Here is a 25250-nt window from a genome sequence, read left to right as displayed (position 1 = left end):
TTGGTATGTGGTGAGGTACTTCTTAATTTCATTGTCAGGAGATAAGGTGAAGCAGGCCAGGTGCTGGGAGCTTTCAGAACCAGGGTGATCTGCATAGGCTTTATCCTGGGTGCCAGGCAACCCCAATGGAAGGGATAAGGCAGGGTTGTGTCATGATGTGGGGTCCAGATTATCACTTCTCTTCTGTCCTTCGGCTTTCTGATGAGGATAACTGTGTTTCATGGCTCTAGCTGGTGCTTCTAAGGGTCTAGCTCTTATTTTGGTGGTTTCCACCCCACTGGAAGGGATGACTTAAGTAGCATTTCTGTATGGTAGGGGTTCATATCAACAGATAAGGTTTTCTCTGGAGGTGGGTGGGGCTGTGGGGAAGGAGGGAGGAGAAATCTATTTACAGTGGCCGAGCGTTAGCAGCCCTGCTTCTAGGCAGCTGTTAATCATGATACAGGAACCGTTTTCCCGCATCTGGGGAGACTTGCACTTTTAGGGATGGCTTTTTTCTTTTTTTTCTTTCTTTTTTTGACAGGCAGAGTTAGACAGTGAGAGAGAGAGAGACAGAAAGATCTTCCTTCCGTTGGTTCATCCCCCAAATGGCTGCTATGGCCGGCGCTGCACTGATCCAAAGCCAAGAGCCAGGTGCTTCCTCCTGGTCTCCCATGCGAGTGCAGGGCCCAAGCACTTGGGCCATCCTCCACTGCCTTCCCGGGCCACAGCAGAGAGCTGGACTGGAAGAGGAGCAACCGGGACAGAATCCGGCGGGGATGGCTTTCTTGACAAGTGTTTACTATTAAGATAATCACAACTGTGTGAAAGAAGAGCATTAAACTCATTCTAGTTACCTTGCTGCTGGCTATCAATTGTAATATGAAGTGTTCATCAGTAATATTCCTGGTATGGGAACAGACATACCAAGTCCTATTCTCTGGCTTCAACAGAATGGAGACAAATTTCACTTTATTTCCCTCCTGAATTAAATTTCCTGAGCCAGAGAACATTAACATATTGTCTCCTCCCACCCTCCCCCTGCCTCACTGTACTGCGAGTAGATAGACTTTTTTAAGGCTGTAGGATGTACCAGGTTTTTCCAACGGTTGCAGTGGGTGTTCGTACTCAGTTATAAAGACCAGTTAATTGCTTGAAAGCTATTTTCTCCTTCATTTCTCATAATAACCCCATTGGTCTGTAAACATTTCCTTCTCATTTTTGAAAAAGATTTATTCATTCATTCATTATTCATTCAAAAGACAGACTAACAGAGGGAGAGACAGAGAGAGAGACATGTCTTCCATCTGCTGATGTACTCCCCAGTGACCTCAATAGCTGGGGTCTGGGGGTGGGTGTGTGTGCAGCCTGAAGCCAGGAACCTGGAACTCCAGCAAGGTCTCCAACATGGTCAACAGGGGCCCAAGCACTTGGCCATCTTCCTCTGCTTCCCAGGTGCATTTGCAGGGAGCTGGATTCGAAGTGGAGCATCAAGTGGGACTTGAACTGGTATTCATGTGGGATGCTGGCCTTGCAGGTGGCACCTTAACCAGTTGCAACACAATGCTGGCCCCCTCCTTCTCATTTTTAGTATGTCAAAATTGAGTGTCAGGCAGGTTAAAGATTGTATGTAGTTAGTAGCAGACTTAGGAAAGAAATCAAGTGTTATCTAGTTTCTAAGCTAGCACTATTCCTTTTTCTTTTTAATTTTGAATAGATAATATGTAGAGAAGACATAAAGTTCAAAATGCATAAAAGTATGTACTACAAACAATAAGTTTTTCTTCCATCCTGGTTGTCTCATTTTCTTTTTCAGAGCAACCGTTATTACCAACTGTCCAATGTGACATTGTACACTTGCTGCTCTCTGGGTGGAGAGCCTAAGTCACTATAGAGCAGTGTTATCTACTAGGACAGGTGCTATCTCAGAATCCTCAGAGGCGCATTCTTGAAAATGCACATACCCTATTTTGTTCCTCCTCACCAGTGTTCTGATTCTTTGGGGTGAGGTGCCTAATGAGAATTTTGATCCCTGCTTTGCCCCCACACCATTGAGAATTTGCTAAAATGCTGAAAACATGTTCAAAGAAGGAGATATTACTTCCTCAAGATAGTAGCAGGAGGCAGTTGGCAGGATGGCTTTTGAAATAGCCTCTGAAGAATAGATTTGGAGAAATGAATACATTAGGTACTCCAAATGGACTGACAACTGAGCAAAGACAGGGAGAAAGTACAAGGTGTAAGAAAAGGTATGAAAAACTCACATATTACATGAGCCAAGAAAGAAACAAAAATACTACTTACAATGGTAAATAGCACTGATGTGTGATCTTGGTGTAAGGTAGCTGAAGAGAACTTTCAATATACTACTATAGGGGCCTACACCACCACCTGCAGTGCCACATTCCATATGGGTGCCGGTTCAAGACCTGGCTGCTCCACTTCTGTAACTCCGCTTTTCAAATAAATAAATAAACAAATCTTTTAAAAGGCTACTCTGCAACCTAGTACACATTTATGTTTTTAAATTTTCAGAATCAAGATGTTAGAGAGGTGAGAAAAACCCTATACAAATGAGACTCTTGATTGTCTTGAACACAACTGAATTTGGCTGACACTCATTATATTAAAACTTGCAGCCACATTCTTGAAAAATTTTTTTGATGATAAATTTAATAATTCTCCAATCTTTAAACATAAATGTCTATATAATGCTTTCACTTTGTGTGTGTGACAAGAATCAATCAGGGCTTCTTTTTCTTCTGCTTTGAGTCCAGCAATTTTGGAAGTATCCTCTCCCATTTCACTGGCACGTTGGAGTATTGCTTTCCAGTAGTTTTTTTCCCCCTTGAAGCAATGTCATTTATATTCTCATTAGAGCATTGAGAAATCTTGTTTTAGGATCCTAAAAGTAGAGCTTTTAGCAAAATGAATGAGCAGCAGTTTGTTTCATGACAGATCTCTGCACTCATGGTTTGAAGGCCTCTAGCTTTCTTGATCTCCTTTGATCTTCATCATTTCAGCAATGACAATAAATCATGCCATGGTCACATTTTCCTTTGTCTTCTTCCCCCCAGCCCCTGAAAGTTTAAGGAATACAAACTTCATACTTTTCATAAGTAAAACTTTAGGAATGTAGTGATTCTTCTACCATACCCACAGTCCCACCCCTCTCCCTTCTCCCTCTCCTACTCCTATTGTTATTTTTTACTTAAGATCTATTTTCAGGTAACCTAATGCACATACGATTAACTCTATACTCAGTAGAGTTCAACAAATTGTATGGGAAAAAAACTGTTCATCAACGAGCTGTTCAAAGTTATTGCATCTTGGGGCCGGCGCTGTGGCGCAGTGGGTTAATGCCCTGGCCTGAAGCTTTGGCATCCCACATGAGCGCCAGTTCGAAACCCAGCTGCTCCACTTCCTGTCCAGCTCTCTGCTGTGGCCCGGGAAAGCAGTAGAAGATGGCCCAAGTCCTTGGGCCCTTGCACCTACTTGGAAGACCTGGAAAAAGCTCCTGGCTCCTGGCTTTGGATTGGCACAGCTCTGGCCGTTGCGGCCATCTGGGGAGTGAACCATTGGATGGAAGACCGACCTCCCTCTCTCTCTCTCTCTCTCTGCCTCTCCTCTCTCTGTGTAACACTTTCAAATAAAAAATCTTAGAAAGAAAAACAAAGTCATTGCATCTTGAAGTGCTATTTTCACTCGTATAAATTACCTTTTAGGTGCTCTGTTAGTTATCACAGATTAGAGAGAAGGTATGATATTTGTCCTTTTGGGACTAGCTTATTTCACTAAGTATGGTGTTTTCCAGTTTCATCCATTTTGTTGCAAACAACAGGATTTCTTTTTTTTTTTTAACCACTATGTAGTATTCCATGGTGTACATATACCATAATTTCTTTATCCAGTCTTCAGTTGACGGGCATTTGGGTTGATTCCATATGTTAGCTATTGTGAATGGAATTTCAATAAACATGGCAGTATAGATCAGTCTTTCAAATGCTGATTTCATTTTCTTTGGGTAAATTCCTAGGAGTGGGATGACTGGGTCATATGGTAGGTTTATATTCAGATTTCTATGGTATCTCCTTACTGTCTCCCCCAGTGGCTGTACCAGTTTACATTCCCACCAATAGTGAGTTAGGGTACCTTTTTCCCACATTCTTGCCAGCATTTGTTATTGGTTGATTTCTGTATGAAAGCCATTCTAACAGGGGTGAGGTGAAACCTCATTGTGGTTTTGATTTGCATTTTCCTGATGGCTAGTGATCCTGAACATTTTTTCATGTGTCTGTTGGTCATTTGAATTTCCTCTTTGGAAAAATGCCTGTTTAAGTCCTTTGCCCATTTCTTAACTGGATCATTTGTTTTGTTGCTGTTGAGTTTTTTTTTTAATCTCTATATATTCTGGTTATTAATCCTTTATCAGTTGTATAGTTTGCAAATAATTTCTCCCATTCTGATGGTTGTCTCTTCACTCTGCTGAGTGGTTCTTTTGCAGTGCAGAAGCTCCTCAATTTGATGTAATCCTATTTGTCCGTTTTGGTTTTGATTGCCTGTGTCACTGGGGTCTTTTGCAAAAACTCTTTGCCTATGCCAGTGTCTTGCAGGGTTTCCCTGATGTTGTCTAATAATTTGATATCTGAGACTTGCTTTATGGCCTAGCATGTGATCTATCCCAGAGAAAGTTCCATGCACTGGTGACAACATGTGTATTCTGCATCTGTAGGATGAAAAAGTTCTATAGATATCTTTAGGTCTGTTTGATCTATAGTGTCAATTAACTGTTGTTTCCTTGCTTATTTTCTGTTTGGTTGATCTGTGCATTGCTGAAAATGGAGTATTAAAGTCCCCCTTTACTACTGTATTGGAGTCTATGTCTCACTTTAGATCCATTGACATGGTTTTTAAACAGCCAGGTGCCTTGTAATTAAGTGCATAAGCTTTTATAATAGTCACATCTTCCTGTTGAATTGATCCCTTAATCATTACATAGTGCTGTTCTTTGTCTCTTTTAACAGTTTTTGTGTTAAAGTCTATTTTGTCTGATATTAGGATGGCTGCACCAGCTCTTTTTAAGTTTCTGCCAGCGTGGATTATCTTTTTCCATCCTTTTATTTTCAGTCTGCGTGTATCTTTGTTGGTGAGATGTATTTCTTGTAGGCGGCAAATAGATGGCTTTTGTTTTTTAATTAATTCAGCCAGTCTGTATCTTTTAACTGGAGAGTTGGGGTCATTTAAATTCAAGGTGACTATTGATAAGTAATGACTTGGCCCTGGCATTTTCCCATTAATATTCCTGTTGTTTATTTTGGGTCTCCTTTATACATTTACTGGGAGATTTTCTGCTTTCACTTTCTTTCATAGTGTGACCAGTTTATATTTTTCTGTGTAGCACATCCTAGAGCATCTTTTGTAAGGCTGGAGGAGTGGTGACAGCTTCTTATTTTTGTTTTTTAAAGATTTATTTATTCCAAAATCAGAGTTACATAGAGAGAGGAGAGGCGGAGAGACAGAGACAGAGAGATAGAGAGAGAGAGAGGTGTCTTTATCCAATGATTCACTCCCCAGATGGCTGCAACAGCTGGAGCTGTGCCAATCTGAAGCCAGGGGCCAGGAGCTTCCTCCAGGTCTCCCACATAGGTGCAGGGGCCCAAGAACTTGGGTCATCTTCCACTATTATCCCAGGCCGTAACAGAGAGCTGGATTGGAAGTAGAACAGCCAGGTCTGGAACCGGTGCCCATATGGGATGCCAGCGCTTCAGGCTAGGGCGTTAACCCGCTGTGCCACAGTGCTGGCCCCAACAACTTCTTTCAATTTCTGTTTGTTATGGAGGGTATTTATTTCACCTTCATTCATAAATGATAGCTTTGAAAGATACGGTATTCTGGGCTGACAGTTTTTTTCTCTTAAGACTTGGAATATATATATTACCATTCTCTCCTACCCTTTAGGGTTTCTGATGAGAAATCAACTGGGGGTCCAATTGGAGATCTTCTGAAAGTAATTTGGTGTTTCTCGTGCACATTTTAGAATCTTTTCTTGGTGTTTTACTGTGGAGAGTTTGAGTACAATGTGTCATGGTGAGGATCTTTTCTGGTCATGTCTATTGGGAGTTCTTTGTGCTTTCTGCATTTGGATGTCTTTCTTTTTCCAAATTAGGGAAGTTTTCTATAATTACTTCACTAAAAAGGCCTTCTAATCCATTCTCTCTTTCCACACCTTCAGAACTCTTAAGACCCATATGTTGAGTCGTTTGATAGTATCCCATACATCTCCGACAGTGTTTTTTATTTTTCTAATTTCTTCTTCTTCTTTTTTTCTTTTTTTTGTCTCTGACTATAAAAGTTCCAGAGATTTGTCTTTTAACTCGGATATTCTTTCTTTCTTTCTTTCTTTTTTTAATTTTTTTTTATTTTTTTGACAGGCAGAGTGGACAGTTAGAGAGACAGAGAGAAAGGTCTTCCTTTGCCGTTAGTTCACCCTCCAATGGCCGCTGTGGCCAGCGCACTGCACTGATCTGAAGGCAGGAGCCAGGTGCTTCTCCTGGTCTCCCTTGGGGTGCAGGGCCCAAGCACTTGGGCCATCCTCCACTGCACTCCCTGGCCACAGCAGAGAGCTGGCCTGGAAGAGGGGCAACTGGGACAGAATCCGGCGCCCCAACTGAGACTAGAACCCAGGGTGCCGGCACCACAGGCGGAAGATTAGCTATTGAGCTGTGGTGCCGGCCTGGATGTTCTTTCTTTTGTCTCTAGTATTTTTTATTTGTTCTATTGAGTTCTTCATTTCTAATATTTCATTTTTATTTCACTTTAAAATCTCATTTTTGTGGCAATAATTTTCATGCATGATGTGTGCGGAATTCTTTAGTTCATGAATTTGCTTCTGATTACTTCTGCATAATCCTAAGATCAATTTTTTTAATTCCATTTTTGGTATTTCATCAGTCTTATTATCTTCATATTATACTATTGAAGTGTTGTGTTCTCTTGGGGGCATGATGTTGTCTTCATTATTCTTTTTTTGACAGGCAGAGTTAGACAGTGAGAGAGAAAGAGTTATAGACAATGAGAGAGAGACAGAGAGAAAGGTCTTCCTTCTGTTGGTTCACTCCCCTAATGGCTGCCACGGCTGGCGCTGTGCCAATCCAAAGCTGGGTGCTTCCTCCTGGTCTCCCATGCGGGTGTAGGAACCCAAGCACTTGGGCCATCCTCCGCTGCCCTCCCAGGCCACAGCAGAGAGCTGGACTGGAAGAGGAGCAACTGGGACTAGTACCTGGCGCCCCAACTGGGACTAGAACCCAGGGTGCTGGTGCCGCAGGTGGAGGATTAGCCAATTGAGCCACAGTGCTGGCCGTCTTCATTATTCTTATTCTTTGAATTGCTGCATTTATTTATTTTTTTGACAGGCAGAGTGGACAGTTAGAGAGAGAGACAGAAAGGTCTTCCTTTTTGCCGTTGGTTCATCCTCCAATGGCCGCCGCGACCAGCGGGCTGCAGGCGGTGCACTGCGCTGATCCGAAGCCAGGAGCCAGGTGCTTCCTCCTGGTCTCCCATGGGGTGCAGGGCCCAAGCACTTGGGCCATCCTCCACTGCACTCCCTGGCCACAGCAGAGAGCTGGCCTGGAAGAGGGGCAACCGGGACAGAATCCGGTGCCCCGACCGGGACTAGAACCCGGTGTGCCAGCGCCGCAAGGTGGAGGATTAGCCTAGTGAGCCGCAGCGCCGGCCAAATTGCTGCGTTTATTATAGGCATTGGTGGTGATACTCTTTGGTTTTGTTTTTTTTTCCCCCTGTGATGTCTTTTGTCTTTGGATTATGCCTCTATGGCTTAGCGGAGTGTCTTCCCTTTTACTGCATACTCAGAGGTGTGTGGTGGATGTGATCAGGGAGCTCTGTTCAGATCTCCAGGGTGAAGGGAGTGTCTAAGGTGACACCCAAGTTGGGTGTAGTAACTCTAACTTTGTTTTTGTTTTTGTTTTTTGGTCAGAAGGGAGGTTTGTGTAGCTCGGTTGGTGTAGTCTCTCGCTAAGCTCATTTCCTCAAAGGGGACCAATGCCTGGGCACCAGCCCCAGCAGGTCAGTTTTTATCTGTGCTGCACAAGAATAACACAAAGGATCCGTGCAGTCCTTGGTGTGAACACGGATCCTGCAGCAATGATCCTCACCAGGGAATCAGGCAGCTCTGAGTATGTGGAGCCACCCGTAGTGACTGGCCAAAGTCTCAGCCACAACCTGTGCCCTCCCACATAGCCACAGTGTTTTCACAGTTCCAGCACGTAAGGTTCCCACAGTCATGAGCTCCCATGCCCCTGTCAGTTCTTCCAGCTAGACTAAATTGTCTCCTCTCTGCTTGTTGCCAGGCATGCCGACCTGAGGAGGTACAGCTGTTACATGGGTCCAAAATGGTATCCGCCCTCTCGGTTAGTTACAGGATGCCTGTGCTGGCGGCCAGGGAGAGAGAAACATGCCCTCCTTTTTTTCCCTCTGGGATGGCAGGTACACTGTCTCTCACAGGGCTCCTAGTCAGACTCATGACAGACTCTTTCCACAGCTTTAATGCCACTGAGTTATGCTGCTGCCGTCCGGTCTCACCTCACTCCAGAGCTGATGCCGAGGCTCTCGGCAGCTGGGTTCCTGAGTCGTGCACATCCACACCCTCTGCCTAGTCCACAGGGTCCCTCTAACTGGCATGGAGTTTCCTCTGCCGTTTTCTCCCTAACTCTTCCCTGAGACTGCACTCTGTCCACTTTTTTGTTGTTGTTGGATATTAGATTTATTTTTTTAACTTTTATTTAATAAATATAAATTTCCAAAGTACAGCTTATGGATTACAATGGCTTTCCCCCCCATAACTTACCTGCCACCCGCAACCCTCCCATCTCCCGCTCCCTCTCCCATTCCATTCGCATCAAGATTCATTTTCAATTATCTTTACATACAGAAGAGCGATTTAGTATATATTAAGTAAAGATTTCATCAGTTTGCACCCACACAGAAACATAAAGTGTAAAATACTGTTTGAGTACTAGTTGTAGCATTAATTCACATTGAAAAACACATTAAGGACAGAGATCCTACATGAGGAGTAAGTGCTGTTGACTCCTGTTGTTGACTTAACAATTTGATACTCTTGTTTATGGCATCAGTAATCTCCCTAGTCGTGAGATGCCAAGGCTATGGAAGCCTTTTGAGTTCACCGACTTTGATGTTATTTAGACAAGGTCATAGTCAAAGTGGAAGTTCTTTCCTCTCTCCAGAGAAAGGCACCTCCTTCTTTGATGGCCCGTTCTTTCCACTGGGATCTCACTTGCAGAGATCTTTCGTAAAAACTGTTCTTCTAGACTAGAGCAATAATCTCCCTCCCTGTTCTACCATCTTGACTCTTCCTTCCTTTGTCTTTTACTTCTCATATCAGGATCATGAACATCCTCTGCTGTTGGACTTTATCAGTTTAAATAGGACCACATGCAAAACACATTGAATAAGCATCAAAAAGCTTGGTGTTTATCAAGCTGATAAGTGGGATAAAGTTAGCAATCTTCTGTTGCACCTGTTCCTGTCATTTTAGCACAGTCTGCTCTACTTTTTTTTTTTTTTTTTTTGGACAGGCAGAGTTAGAGAGAAAGACTGAGAAAAAGGTCTTCTTCCATTGGTTCGCCCCCAAGATGGCCACTATGGCCGGAGCTGCTCTGATCCGAAGCCGGGAGTCAGGTGCTTCCTCCTGGTCTCCCATGCGGGTGCAGGGCCCAAGCACTTGGGCCATCCTCCACTGCACTCCCTGGCCACAGCAGAGAGCTGGCCTGGAAGAGGGGCAACCGGGACAGAATCCGGCACCCGGACCGAGACTAGAACCCGGTGTGCCGGCACTTTAGGCGGAGGATTAGCCTAGTGACCTGCGGTGCTGGCCAGCACAGTCTACTCTAAGAATATGGAAGCAGTGGACCAGTGAAAGAGATATGTGAAGTAGTTGATTTGTTCAGTTGCTAAGTGCAGCTGGGCCGTGTAATTAGACAGTCCTCCTGTGGAGAGATCTCCAGCAGCGTCTTCTGGAGTCTCAGAAACCCAGACTGAGATTCACAACTGTTAGGTATCAGGTAGACCTCCTGCAGATTTATAGGTTCTGTAAACATCATTTCTGGCATATTTGTTCAGCATGACTGAAGATGAAGCATGTGTGTTTTTTTCACAGTTCTAGTTTTCCAGGGAGTGTAGCACAGCCCTGTTTTTACAGGGCAGGGAATGCCAGGAATGAGCCTTTGCCATCCTGCATGCTTGAGGCCATTCCCAATTTCACCTTTCCCATGGAGATAGGAGAAGTAGCAATGAGGTCAGCCCTGTGAACAGATCAGGGGTAACTGTGTGTGTGTGTATGGGGGGGGGGTGCTAAAAGGGGAGATTGAAGCAAGTTTCCTAACTATTTTATCTGTGAAGGGCTGTGTTACATAAATAAGAAAAGTCTCGCAGTGTGTACCACAGTCTTTGTTGTAATTGGGATGCTTATAGTTTTTTGCTTAAGATTTATTAACTTATTAGTGTGTGTATGATCTTCCATCCACTGGTTCACTCCCCAAGTGGCTGCAACAGTGAAAGCTAGGCCACCCCAAAGCCAGGAGCTTCTTCCGGGTCTCTCACATGGGGGCAGGGGCCCAAGGACTTGAGCCATCTTCCACTGCCTTTCCATGCCCATTATCAGGGAGCCAGACCAGAAGTGGAGCATCTGAGACCCCAGCCAGTGTTGATATGGGATGTTGACATTGCTGATGGCAGCTTAACCCACTGTACCTCAACACCAGCCCCTGTGGTACTTATGTTTATGTCAATCTACACTAGCATCTTTTATTTGCTCAAACCAAAATTTAGCAATTATCCTTTTCACTGTCCTCCTACAGGCAGTCATCCAGCAGGCTCTTTGTAGGGCTGACTCCTTATTCTTTTGGTCTCACCTTCAATGTTCCCTTTTCTATGGAGTCTTCTCTGACCAACTTTCACTAGTTTCACTCTTACGCCATTATTGGTTAGTTCCTTTCAGTACCTCTCACAATCAGTAATCGCTTGTCTGTTTTTTGCACAATGGTCACACTTCCCTTGGTGCATGTCTTTGTATTCTTTACTTGGCATATTAGGATCATGATATACCTACTCATTGGTTGGCTAGTTGTTGGTTAACTTATCTGCTCTTGTCTTCCTACTTTTCCTCCTTGATCATTGTCTGCCATACTAGCTATTAAGCCCACAAGGGTAGGGATGTTCCTTTTGTTCACCCTGTGCTTCCAGCTCATGACTCAATGTCTTGTACATAGTGTACATGCCATAAATATATGCTGCATGTCAGTTCACTCTAAATCATAGATCAGTGATATGCTGGTAAATGTCTTGCTCTCAAGAGGAAAAAACAGAGACCAGTTTGTAGTGTCGCCTAATATCTGTGATGTGAATACTCCCACTGTGGCAGATTGCAAGCTACTAAAATGACATCACTTATTCCTGAGCTGGAAAGCAGCACACAGTAACTCTTCATTATTATGGGCTCCTCCAGAGGAGCAGGCCTGTATGCATTTAGCAAATAGATCAACCATTTCATATGTCTGTTTCATTTGTAGAGTCCTTCTGAATCCTCTGAGGTCTTAGAGTCCTAGAGAATATTTCTACCATACAGATGTCAACTACTTCAAGAAATATTAGTAAAGTGTAGTGACAAATAATTAGCAAGTGATGGATTTTGAGTATTTGTTACATTTTTAATATAATTTAATATCAAATCCATATACTTTAATTTTTTTATATTGGCTGTGTTTAACAATTGGCTCGTAAAATATTTGACAATTAAATAACTCTCCAAGTACAGTGAACTGCAGCCACCCACTGGACATGAGATGTGAGTGAGGCCATAACCAAGGAAGGAAGCAGTTGGTATAGGTGGGTGGGTGCACTGTTGTTACAGAAACATTTCTCGGAGAGGGTTTTGTGTTTTGTTTTTTTTTTATGCCTCTATTAAATGCACTAGTAAAGCAAATGACATTAGTGGCTCCTTCTATGTAATTTGGTACAGTGATAAGAATAGGGAATAAAATGGCAGGAAATAAAGAAAGCATAGAGGAGTAACAACAGTCTTCCTCATCTATTCAGAGTGCTACAACATCTCTTTGCTAGAGATGCTTGTAGATGCTGAAGTGCTTGGTGGTCAAGTGCACTCAGTCTCCAGAAATTAGCCTGAAGCCAGAAATCCCTCGTGCCTGTTTCAAGTCATTGAGGTCTTGGTCAGCTGGACTCCTTGCCACGTCACATTAGTCTGCATGTTGTGTGGGATGGAAACAAGCCCCAGGTGGTGTCTGAAGCAAAGCCTGGAAACTCTTGGGACTCAGAGCAGATGACTAAGGGGCAGTGATCACTTAGGGATGAAATATCACAAGAATAGGAAACGTGAGAAGAGCCACCTTGCTACCCTGTGTAAGGTTTTCTTCTATAAAATAGAGGTGACCTTGGTATATTTATTTTTACATAATCAAAAGGCAGAGAGACAGATCTTCCATGTGCTGGTTCACTTCCAAGATACCCATAAAATCTAAAACCTAGAACTCAGCCTGGGTTTCTCACATGGGTAGCAGAGACCCAATAACTATAGTTACTGCCTGCTGCCTTTCAGAGTATGCAATAATAGGAAGCTGGAATTGGAAGTGGAGTGGAGCCAGGTCTTGAACCCAGCCACTTCTTCTTCTTCTTCTTCTTCCTCTTCCTCCTCTTCCTCCTCTTCCTCCTCTTCCTCTTCTTCCTCTTCTTCCTCTTCTTCCTCTTCCTCTTCTTCCTCTTCCTCTTCTTCTTCCTCTTCTTCCTCTTCCTCTTCTTCCTCTTCCTCCTCTTCCTCTTCCTCTTCCTCTTCCTCCTCCTCCTCTTCCTCTTCCTCTTCCTCTTCTTCTTCTTCACAAGGTGTCTGTATTAGTCCATTTTTTAAAGATTTATTTACTTATTTGGGGGCCAGGGCTGTGGCGCAGTGGGTTAACACCCTGGGATGAAGCGCCAGCATCCCATGTGGGCACCGGTTCAAGACCCGGCTGCTCTACTTCCCATCCAGCTCTCTGCTATGGCCTGGGATAGCAGTAGAACATGGCCCAAGTCCTTGGGCCCTTGCACCCGCATGGGAGACCCAGAAGAAGCTCCTAGCTACTGACTTTGAATTGGCGCAGTTCTGGCCAATTGGGGAATGAACCATTGGATGAAAGACTTCTTACAAATAAATAAATAAATCTTTTTTTAAAAGACTTATTTATTTTACTTGAAGTCAGAGTTACACAGAGAGAGGAGAGGCAGAGAGTGAGAGAGAGAGATAGGTAGGTAAGTAGGTAGGTAGGTCTTCCATCCGATGGTTCACTCCCCAATTGGTCACAACGGCCGGAACTGCACCGATCCAAAGCCAGGAGCTTCCTCTTGGTCTCCCACGCGGGTACAGGGGCTCAAGGACTTGGGCCATTTTCTGCTTTCCCAGGCCATAGCAGAGAGCTGGATCGGAAGAGGAGCAGCCGGGACTAGAACCGGCGCCCATATGGGATGCTGGCACTTCAGGCCAGGGCATTAACCCGCTGCGCCACAGTGCTGGCCCAAATCTAGCCACTTCAGTATTGGATGTGGATACCCCAAGCTACATCTTAACTGCAGCACCACATACCTATTCCCTTGGTATTTTTAGATAAACAGATTTAAAAAAAAAAAGATTTATTAATTTATTTGAGAGATAGCATTACAGAGAGAGTAAGTGAGAGACAAAGGGAAGGGTCTTTCATCCACTGGTTCTCTCCCCTGATGGTTGCAACTGCTGGCGCTGGGCCAGTCCAAAGCCAAGAGCTTCTTCTGGGTCTCCCCCCATGGGGTGCAAGAGCCCAAGCACTTGAGCCATCTTCCACTGCTTTCCCAGGCCATAGCAGAGAGCTGGATTGGAAGTGGAGCAGCTGGGACACAAACTGCCACCCATATGGGATGCCAGTGATGCCAGCAGATGCTTGGTCTAATAAGCTATGGTGCTGGCCCCTACCTATTTATTCTGACATTGGCTAGGGTTTCAAAACCCATGAGCACATGACTCAGTTCATAACCCATTTGCGTCTTTTTTTTTTTTTTTTTAATTTGAAAGGCAGAGTTACAGAAAGAGAAGGGAGATCTTTGATCTGCTGAATCACTCCCCAAATGGTCACAATGGCTGGGGCTGGGTCTCCCACATGGTTGCAGGGTCCCAAGTGCTTGGGCCATCTTCTGCTGCTTTCCCCATAGCATTAGCAGGTTGCTGGATTGGAATCCGAGCAGCTGGATCTCGAACTAGCATCCTACATGGGATGCTGGCACTGCAGGTGGAGGCTTAACCCGTTACGCCACAATGCCAGCCCCCATATGAATCCTTATAAGCTGATACATTCAGTCCTAAAATAGGCAATGATTGCTTTCTCCAGAATCAGAGATGTTTTCTTTTATGAGGTATCATCTTCACAGATTAGTTCAAATAACATTTAATAAGCCCATATTTAATGCCTGGTACTGTTCTAGGGCCTGAGCTTATAGGCTAAAGGTTAAGATTTTGTATTCAAATGGTTAGGGTTTGTTTAAAGGGAGAGGACAATCAAGACAATAGGATTCTAAACACAGTATGGTATTAGCTGTGATACAGAAGGTGCTGGACCCCAGATGGAGGCGCATTAGGTTAGGGCCAAGGTTCCTAGAAATACCTGTCTTGGTATTGAAGTGTGAATGGAAGTTAATTAGGGCATCAAGGGGAGGTAGGATGCTTTGGGGGTTGAGAAGTCCTACAGAAAAGTGAAACACAGCATTCATACCAGGAACACAGTAAGAGTGGGATCCTGGAGCTGAGAACTAAAGGCAGAACATTGTATGGCTGTTGGTTCATTCCCAGGGAATTTCAAAGGAAAAGGGCAGTGAGACTAAGAAGACCAATGACTTCATAGTTTATATGAGACTAGTTTCCTATTATTTTTTCTCTTTTGGGATTTTGGTGATCTGATTCAAGAGATGGGATTTTCATGTGAAAGTAACAGTTGGTGGAGGATTGACAGCCAGATGTGTCCTTACCGTGCTTGGTTTTGCTGCTCTTTTTGCTACAGCTGCTGCCTATTCACACTCTGAGACTTGGCGTGGAAGTGGATTCCTTTGATGGGCACCACTACATCTCTTCAATTGCTCCTGGTGGTCCTGTAGATACCCTGAGCCTCCTACAGCCAGAGGATGAGCTTCTTGAGGTAAAATTTATGGTTGGAAGAAAGACTCAGGCAGGAATTTTTAAGTTGTAGGAAAATGTGTTCTCACCAGAAGTCTACTGGATTACATTATCATTCTTGCCAGTATAATACAAGCCGTTAGACTGCAAGGTACTTAACAGCTTATTGGATGAAAAAAGAAGTAGATGTCATGCTTTCAGTCCATGTTCCCTATCTGTTGGTGCTCCTGTGATATCCTTTTGAATGTTTACTTGAACAATTAAGTTTGGTACCACAATTTATATTTTTAAAATAACTATATATATTAGAGAGAGAGCACTCCTATCTGTCGGTTCTCTCCCTAATGGCCTGAGAGTCAAGAATTCCATCCAGGTCTCCCATGTGTGTGGTAGGGATCCAACGACTTTAGATATCATCTGTTCCCTCTCCTCCCAAGGTGTACATTAGCAAGAAGCTGGAATCAGTTTTGGAGCTGAGACTCCAATCCAGGCACACTAATATGGGATACAGGTGTCTTAACCACACACCAAATACACTGCCCTTGTTTTTTTTGTTTTTTTTTTTTTTTAAAGCAATATTATTTTTAAGGATTTTATATCTGATCTTGTTGCAACATGTAGCCATATTACTTGCAGATTTTGTTGATTACTTCTAATAAGAATCAGAGCTGAATGGCCTCAGACTTACATAAAGTTAGTTGACTAGTTTTCAAGTTTTCTCCTTAGAAATTCCCTGTTAACATAACCTTCACTCAGGCTCAACAACCTTTATTCAAGATAGAGCAGTTCTAGAGCACATCTACTTTAAAATGACTTTGTAAAGAGATTTAGTCAAAACTAAGTTCCACAGCTAACACAGCAAATGAATAAAACAACACTGAAACCCCTAATGTTATGGATAAGTAAATAAGGCCCTGATTTCCCCAACTTTTTACACTGAATTAGTGATAGAAAACCCAACTCTCATTTAATTTGTTTTTTTCAGTCACACTAACTCCTAAGCCCCTAAAAGAAATGTGGGAAATAGTCAAAAGAGATTACCTAGAAGCAACATCTCTTCTAATTGTTGGAATCCACAAGAAGCCCTAGGTTAAATTTAATAGATTCAACCTAGTAGCATTAACCAAAACAGAATCCCCTCAATCCTGAGTTGAGAGACTTCTTTTTAAAATTTACATTTTTCTCAAAGTGAAATGAAAAGTCAACAAGTAGGATTCACATTGGGTGCAACTGCAACTTACTAGTATTGTCCAAGCACCTACAGGAGTGTTTTGAGAAGAATTCTAGATAAAATTTCAAGCTCAAGAGATAAAAATACTAAGACTAGCAATCAAATTCTGTCATAAGTGTGGGAGGCCAGGGTATGGAAGTCCTCTTTCAAGATGTGGTGAGTAGTAAGTTGCTTATCTGTGGAGGTGTTCAAGGGCTGCTTATTGCAGGTTTTACCCAATGACCTCTGCTTCCTTTTTGTATTGAGACCATGTCTTCTCTTCTGATGGGCAGTGCCTGGGGTGAACCATTTTAGCTTTTACACATGAAGTTCTGTAGATTGGAGACCATTGCCATAATATATAGCTGTAAGATACTGAGGAATGTGATATGTTTGTTTGAAAACTGTAGAAATATTTGGTGGTAAAATATACCTAACATGAAGTTTACCATTTAAACCCTTTTTAAATGTTAAACTTGATGGCATTAAGTATGCAGCATTACTAGTGTGTGGTGGAATGGGTCAGAGGAAAGCAAGTAGAGGTGATCTCAGCCATCCAATGAATCCGTTATGCTTTAGCTAAGATTGAATAAGATCTTCTAACAGAATGTGGTTTATTTGGGAAGCAAGATGATTTTTTGAATTAGGAAACAGATTTATGGTGAAAAGACTTGAAAGAAGCCCAGGTTTAAAAGTCAGAAGATAGTCTCTGGGTTCTGAATTTGCTACAGTTTAACTAAGGGTATCTTTTCATGTCACTTAATTTTTTTGAGAATCAGTTTCTCCATGCCTACTTCACTATGTGTTTGTGAGCATCATGTGAGATACCATCCATGTAAAGTATTGGCCACATTCGTGGCATGAAAAAGGCATATTAACAAACTTTACAAGCTGGGCTGAGGTTTGAGTGTGGTAATATAGTGGAGCAGCACTTGCATAGTGCTGTACTTAAGAAAAGTCTGACCTTGGGGACGCGCGCGTATGTGTGTGTGTTGGGTAATTGACAAGTCTAGAGATAATTGAGGCTTGACAGTACTTACTAGAGTCTTGAGAGAGATTATGAACTCTAAAATAAAACTTGACTTTTTCCGAGTAACCAAATACAGAAATTTTAAAAGTCTCTGTAAAGTTGGCTAAATAACCTCCTGGACTCAGAATGTGTGTATGCGTGTGCATGTGTGTATGTGCGTGTTTAATGTACTCCTTAGAGCTTTAAACTAGATGCACAAAAAAGCTCTGGGATTAGAACACTGCCAAGTCTCAGCCCAGAACAGCTATTTACAGCAGCCACAAATCCCCTTAGATAGGAGTTGGTGATGGGAAATGTGACCAATCCCTTTAGTGATAGAGAGTAGTAAAGAGGACTACCAGGCACTGCTATAATAATTGGAGACAATTCAATGAATAAATAATGAACTAAATAAATATTTAAAGGTACTCCAAGATAAAAACCTGAAAAGCGACTTTCTAATTTGTTGAAGTGAAAAACCAACTAATCCTCATGTATGGGTAGAATTCCTGCTTTGATTGTATCTACTTGCTTTCTCTTAGTGTAGGTGACTGCCTGTTTAGCTGACTTCAGAACTTTCTGTGCTTGTGCCATCAGTTAGCGCTGTGGATATAGCAGGGCCAGGACAGGCATCTCCTTGTCCCTTCTTGTGTAAAGGTTGACTTGTGGTTTTTGCAAGAAAAAAAATGTAATCTCCTACTGAACTTGTTTTCTCCTGGTCCCCCTCACCAGTCATAAAGACCTGGGAGGTGATATTCTCTTTTCAAGTAGGACTAGCTCCCTAAATTGCTTGTGGGTCTGTTTACAATGTGGTGTTTTCTTTGTAAATAATTAAGAGGCAAGGAGATGTGTCTGGTCTTATGTTACAGGCTTGAGAGTGGTTTCCAGGTACCATTGGCTGAGCCCAGTGCGGATGGGATGCTTCTAGAAACCCAGTGTCCTCTAAATCTTTGGTGCAATGAAAGATTTGTGGGTGTCTTCTCCCAATAAAGTCAATCCTGCCAGTTTTCTGAACATTAGCACTATACATGTCAGAAATTAATGCCAGACTAGAAATACTTTGAACCTAACAATACCATTAAACCTTCCCAGGAAGGTAGGACTCAGGTGTGAGAAGTGTGTTGCCTCAATGGTGTTCACACCTCAACTTCTTGTAAGCAGCAGGAAGATCAGCTTTTAGTGACTTAAAGCTAGAAGTGAGAAAACTGCACTAAAGTCATGTATATGAAAAATTATGAGACTTTCTGATTCATTTTTGGTGCAAAGCTTTTTTTATTTTTTAAAAATTTATTTATTTATCTGAAAGTCAGAGTTACGCAGAGAGAGAGAGAGAGGTCTTCCATCCACTTCCATCACTCCCCAGATGGCCGCAACTGCTGGAGCTGTGCCTGTCTGAAGCCAGGAGCTTCTTCTGGGTCTCCCACGCAGGTGCAGGGGCCCAAGGACTCGGGCCATCCGCTACTGCTTTCCCAGGCCACAGCAGAGAGCTGGATTGGAAGTGGAGCAGCTGGGTCTCGAACCGGTGCCTATATGGGATGCCGGTGCTTCAGGCCAGGGCATTAACCCACTGTGCCACGCGCTGGCCCACAAAATGTTTTTTAACAGTAAAATCAGGTGAAATTTAGAAAAGTTTTTGGTGATAGGGGTTAATAATTAATAAGGAATAGTTATCTATTTTTTTAAATGTAGGGACATTTGGGTAAAAACGTTTGAAAACTAACACTTTCTACATGTACTTGATATGTGTATCAGCACAGCATTTAAGAATGGAACTGATACAGTTAGGTGTATTTCTTTTCTATAGAAGTGATTTTTCTGGTTGGTATTAAGAGTATTACAGAAGAATATTGTGAGCTGATATTAAATTTTTTTTTTATTTATTATTTTTTTTTAATCTTTTATTTAATGAATATAAATTTCCAAAGTACGACTCATGTGTTACAATGGCTTCCCCCCCATGATATTAAATTTTGACAGATGAGTATCCTGAATTTTGTTACCTACATGTTCTTAGTTGGGCAGCTTTTAACAGCCTTAAATTTAATATTAATATCTATAGTGATATTCTTAGTTAAATCAAAATTTAAAAGGAAATGATCTTAGGTAGTCTGTAAATGATTTTTGGTGTGTTTAAGGAGAGGTGGATAGAAGTATGTGAGAGAATACAACATTTGGAGTATCAAAAGGAATAGCTGTGGAGGTGTGCACAAGTAAGTAGATAACTTGGTCAGTAATAGTTGTCCTCAGCACACACTTTATACTTCATTCACTGGGGTTGACTAAATCTTTCACCTGATTTTTTATAAATTTTAAGCATTTGCCAATGTTTTCAGGTACTACTAATAAATAAGATGATGAAATTTAGACTGTTTGTTAAAGGGAGCTTAAAGTGATATCCTATTTTATTTGGTAGATTGATGTAAGCAAGAAACTCCTGTTTTTTCACTTAGGGGACCCCCTAAATCCTGATTTGACCTTTGTCCTCCTAGGTCAATGGTGTGCAGCTCTATGGAAAATCTCGCCGAGAAGCAGTCTCCTTTCTTAAAGAAGTGCCACCTCCTTTTACCCTGGTTTGCTGTCGACGATTGTTTGATGACGAGGCCTCTGTGGATGAACCTAGGACCACTGAACCTTCCCTTCCTGAGATGGAGGTACCAAGTGAATATGCTGTGATTCCCATAGGCATGCTCGTGGTTTGTTTTGGTTTTGTTTTGTTTTGTTTTGTTTGTTTGTTTTAAGATTTATTTATTTGAATGTCAGAGTTAGAGAGGGAGAGACAGAGAAAACTTCTGTCCACTGGTTCACTCTCTAGATGGCCATAGTGGCCAGGTCTGGGCCAGGCTCAAGCCAGGAACCGTGAGCTTCTTCTGGGTCTCCCATGTAAGGTGGCAGGGGCCCAAGGACTGACTTGGACCAAATTTCACTGCTTTTCCCAAGTACATTAGGAGGTAGCTAGATGCCCATGCTGCAGGTGGCAGCTTAACCTGCTGTACCACAGCACCTGCCCCGGCATGCTCTTTCATCAAGCTTCCCTGAAGAGTGGATGGAAATGTGGAGGGAAGGGGACCCAACCCAAGTGGCTCCTTTGTATTTCACTAAGGGAACAATGCATAGCTTTTCAAATTGTCAGTGTTAATTTAATGACATAAACTCTCCTGTCTTTAAAACATTGGCAACATTGATATGCATGCATTTTGGTTTTCGAGAACCTTTTTTTTTTTTTTTTTTAAGATATTGCCTGGACTTGTACTGTTGGCTTCTAGTTCAACTCAGTTCATCATTATAAGTTTAAAATGTTGCTGTGTGTTGAGTATCTAATGGACTTCCCTTTTTCAGAGCCTTAAAAATATGAAGATCTGTGATCAGTTTCAAAATCAGTCTAGAAATTGCCATAAGAACCTTCAGAAGGTCAGAGAATGAAATCTTACCTAAGAGGCGTTCCAGCAGGATTTCAATTCTGAAAAGAGTTTTGAACATATTCTTTGCCATTGTATGCCATTTATAGCTTCATCTATTACGCTACATTTCCCCTTTTCCAGACTCTTTTAAAATTGTTTATGTATTTGGAAGGCAAAGAGAGAAATGGAGACAGAGATCTTCAGTACACGGTTCACTTTCCAAATGCCTATACCAGCTAGGTCTGGGCTATGCTGAAGCCAAGAGCCCAGAACTCAATCTGGGTCTTCCACATAGGTGGTAGAGACCCAAGTACTTGAGCCATCATCTGATGCCTCCTAGAATGCACATTAGTAGGTGGTTGGATTGGAAGTTGAGGAACCAGGAGTCCAACCAAGCACTCTGACATGGGATGCGCTCATCGCAGGAGGCATCTTAACTGCTGTGCCAACTGTCTTCGCCCAGACTCTTTTAGATTATAAATCTATTAAATCCAGTTTAGGGCCCTGGGACCTTCTCTTTCACCTAAATTCTGGATTTCAAGAAATTTGGACCCTAATCTTGCCTCTACCACTTAAGACTTGTGAGTTTAAGGACAAATAATTTGACTTTCTGTTCATTTTCTTTTTTTTTTTTAAGACTTATTTATTTATTTGAATGTCAGAGTTACACAGAAAGAGAAGGAGAGGCAGAGAGAGACATCTTCCATCCCCTGGTTTACTCCCCAATTGGCTGCAACCGCTGGAGCTGTGCCATTCCAAAGCCAGAGGATCTGGGTCTCCCATGTGGGTGCAGAGGCCCATCTGCCTTCCCAGGTCATAGCAGAGAGCTGGATCGGAAGTGGAGCAGCCGGGTCTCAAATTGGCACCCATATGGGATGCCAGCACTGCAGATGGCAGCTTTACCTGCTACACCACATCACTGGGCCATCTCTGTTCATTTTCATCCTCTGAAAAATGGTGGTACTTACAGTAATTATGCATCTCATGAGTTTGTGTGAGAAGAAATGGAACAATATGTGCAAAGTTCTGTGTGTAATGCCCAAATGTGGGAAGTGCTCAATTACTGAGCCATCACTCTTCTTCACTCCTCAGGTCCACTTGTCCTTGTTTACTGATTCCTTAAGGTACTGAAGAGTCACAGATTCGTTAGTGTACTTTCATCTTGCCTGTCCAGGAGGACTGTCAGCATCTTGGGCCAAGACCATATCTTAAAATTATTTTCTGTATAATAGCATTTTTATTTTGTACTGGGAAAATAACAAGAGATTAGTAAATTTTTGATCAGTGATTGACAATCTTTTTTTAAATGTTTATCCTTTGTAAAATAGTATTTCAAGGAGGGAAAGCAAATGCCACACTTTTGTGAGTATCCTTACTAAAATAAAATGTGGATGGTGGCTTCCCTCTGAGGGTCGATAAAAATACCTTTAATCTGATCTTGCAGGGTGTGTAAATCATCCGCTCTGGCTGCTGACTCTGTGCTCCCATCAGTCATGCTTTACCACAATGGGGAACAACAGCTCTGAATTATGCTAAATGTCAGCCTTGCTGCCCATTAGTTGATTGCTTTCCATTCTGTACATACAGGAGTTATGCAGAATTGATTGCATTAAAGTGATATATTTCAGGTTGGAATATACTATCTTATGCACCCTGGATGCCTTGAAATTTCTATAAACTCAAGTTTTGTAATTGTATGTGGTTACTTTGAATCCTGGATCTCTTTTCCATGTGTCTATCTTATCATTTATCCTGATAGCATTTAATGTTCCTAAAGCCTACCTGGTTAGGCAACTCAGCCAAAACTGTAACACTCATTAATTAATTAGGGAGGGTATTAAATGCTACAGTAGAACATCAATCATATTAGTCAGTGGAACTTTACTTTTTATTGGAAGATATAATTTAGGGAAAAATTTTTGGAATTTTACTTCCTCACATCAGGCTGAAATATACAGAAGTTATTGATCCAGAATGTTCCCACTCATTCCAAGTTTTGCAATTGAAGAATTAAAAAAATTTTCCCATGCTTAGATTCAATCTGCCCTTGACTGTGTATTAACCTTCCAGTGCTACAGCAATAGTTTGAGATTTGGACCAACCCTAATTTTATAATGTTTTGTATTAACAATGATGGCTATTCTTCCAAATTACAGAAGATTTTGTCTCACTTTCATTCTATTAAATGGATTTTTTTTTAAAGATTTATTTTATTTGGCCGGCGCTGCGGCTCACTAGGCTAATCCTCCGCCTAGCGGCACCGGCACACCGGGTTCTAGTCCTGGTCAGGGCACCGGATTCTGTCCCGGTTGCCCCTCTTCCAGGCCAGCTCTCTGCTGTGACCAGGGAGTGCAGTGGAGGATGGCCCAAGTCCTTGGGCCCTGCACCCCATGGGAGACCAGGAGAAGCACCTGGCTCCTGGCTTCGGATCAATGTGGTGTGCTGGCCACAGCGCGCCAGCCGCGGCAGCCATTGGAGGGTGAACCAACGGCAAAGGAAGACCTTTCTCTCTGTCTCTCTCTCTCACTGTCTACTCTGCCTGTCAAAAAATTAAAAAAAAAAAAAAGATTTATTTTATTTATTTGAAAGAGTTACAGAGAGAGGTAGAGATAGAGAGAGAGGTCTTCCATCTGCCGGTTCACTTCCCAGATGGCCACAACTGCTGGAGCTGCGCCAATCCAAAGCCAGGAGCCAGGAGCCTCTTCTGGGTCTCCCATGTGGGTGCAAGGGTCCAAGGACTTGGGCCATCTTCTACTGACATCCCAGGCCATAGCAGAGAGCTGGATTGGAAGCAGAACAGCTAGGGCTAGAACTGGCACCCATATGGGGTGCTGGCGCTTCAGTCCAGGGGTTTAACCTGCTGCACCACAGTGCTGGCCCCAGTTTTTTTTTTTTTTTTTTTAAGATTTATTTTATTGGGGCCAACGCTGTGGTATAGTGGGTAAAGTCACTGCCTTCAGTAGAAGATGGCACAAGTGCTTGGGCCTCTGAACCAGTGTTGGAGACCTGGAACAAGCTCCTGGCTCCTGGCTTTGGATCGCCCCAGCTCTGGCCATTGCAGCCATTTGGGGAGTGAAGCAGCAGATGGAAGACCTCTCTCTTTCTCTCTCTGCCTCTCCTTCTCTCTGCCTGCCTCTGCCTATGCCTCTGCCTCTCTGTAACTCTGCCTTTCAAATCTTTAAAAAAAAAAAAAAAAAAAAAAAAAAGTCTATTTTATTTATTTGAAAGGCAGAGTTAGAGGGAGACTAAGGGAGTTAGAGAGAGAGAGAATCAATCTTCCATCTGTGGGTTCACTTCCCAAATGGCTACAACAGCCAAGGTTGGGCCAAGAAAGAGCCAGAAGCTTCATCTGAGTCCTCCACATGATTACACGGGCACAAGGACTTGGGCCATCCTCCACTGCATTTCCAGGGGGATTAGCAGGAAGCTGGATCAGAAGTGGAGCAGCCAGGACTCTAGCTAGTGCCCATATGGAAGGCTGGCATTGCAGACTTAACCCAATACACCACAATGCTGGCCCCTAAATGGATTTTTCTAGTATATCTTATTCAAATGTCTGTATATATGATGTATTTTCATTTTATTTAATAAGCTCACCCAAAGTTTAAAGAAGTATACTTCTTCTTCTTCTTTTTTTTTTTTTTTTTTTTTGACAGGCAGAGTGGATAGTGAGAGAGAGAGACAGAGAGAAAGGTCTTTCTTTTCCATTGGTTCACCCTCCAATGGCCGCCGTGGCTGGTGCGCTGCTGCCGGGGCACCGCGCTGATCCGAAGGCAGGAGCCAGGTGCTTCTCCTGGGCTCCCATGGGGTGCAGGGCCCAAGCAATTGGGCCATCCTCCACTGCACTCCCTGGCCACAGCAGAGAGCTGGCCTGGAAGAGGGGCAACCGGGACAGAATCCGGCGCCCCGACTGGGACTAGAACCCGGTGTGCCGGCGCCGCTAGGTTGAGGATTAGCCTATTGAGCCGCGGCGCCGGCCAAAGAAGTATACTTCTAAAAATCATTACTCAGGCTGGCACCGCGGTTCATTAGGCTAATCCTCCACCTGTGGTGCCGGCACCCCAGGTTCTAGTCCAGTTTGGGCACCAGATTCTGTCCCGGTTGCTCCTCTTCCAGTCTAGCTCTCTGCTGTGGCCTGGGAGTGCAGTGGAGGATGGCCCAGGTGCTTGGGCCCTGCACCCGCATGGAGATCAGGAGGAGGCACCTGGCTCCTGGCTTCGGATCGGCGCAGCACGCCGACCGTAGTGGCCATTTTGGGGGTGAACCAATGGAAGGAAGACCTTTCTCTATGTCTCTCTCTAACTCTGCCTGTCAAAAAAAAAAAAAAATTACTACTCAATGATTATTTACAGTCCTCATTTCTACTGTTGAGGAATAGTATTTTCTTCTTACTATTTGTTGAACTCTCTCTCTCTCTCTTTTTTTTTTTTTTTG

General features: G+C 43.0%; 1 protein-coding gene across 25 annotated transcripts in view; it reads left to right on the top strand.

Annotated features, from left to right (window-relative positions):
- PATJ (PATJ crumbs cell polarity complex component) overlaps positions 1-25250 on the top strand; it is a 452303-nt gene that overhangs the window by 79036 nt on the left and 348017 nt on the right. For all 25 annotated transcript variants that reach the window (XR_016237308.1, XM_089337289.1, XM_070078398.2 and 22 more), the window contains exons 15-16: positions 15087-15221; positions 19908-20069. Coding sequence is in view for 24 of the 25 variants with exons in the window: in XM_089337289.1 (XP_089193415.1) it covers positions 15087-15221; positions 19908-20069 (297 nt within the window). In the remaining variant the exon portion in view is untranslated. The remainder of the gene's footprint in view (positions 1-15086; positions 15222-19907; positions 20070-25250) is intronic.

The sequence above is a fragment of the Oryctolagus cuniculus genome, chromosome 7 (genome assembly GCF_051225735.1).
Source record: "Oryctolagus cuniculus isolate XC-2025 breed Fujian yellow rabbit chromosome 7, ASM5122573v1, whole genome shotgun sequence".
NCBI lineage: Eukaryota > Metazoa > Chordata > Mammalia > Lagomorpha > Leporidae > Oryctolagus > Oryctolagus cuniculus.
The sequence above is the reverse complement of the archived record's forward strand: the minus strand, read 5'-3'. Positions and strand labels throughout refer to the sequence as shown.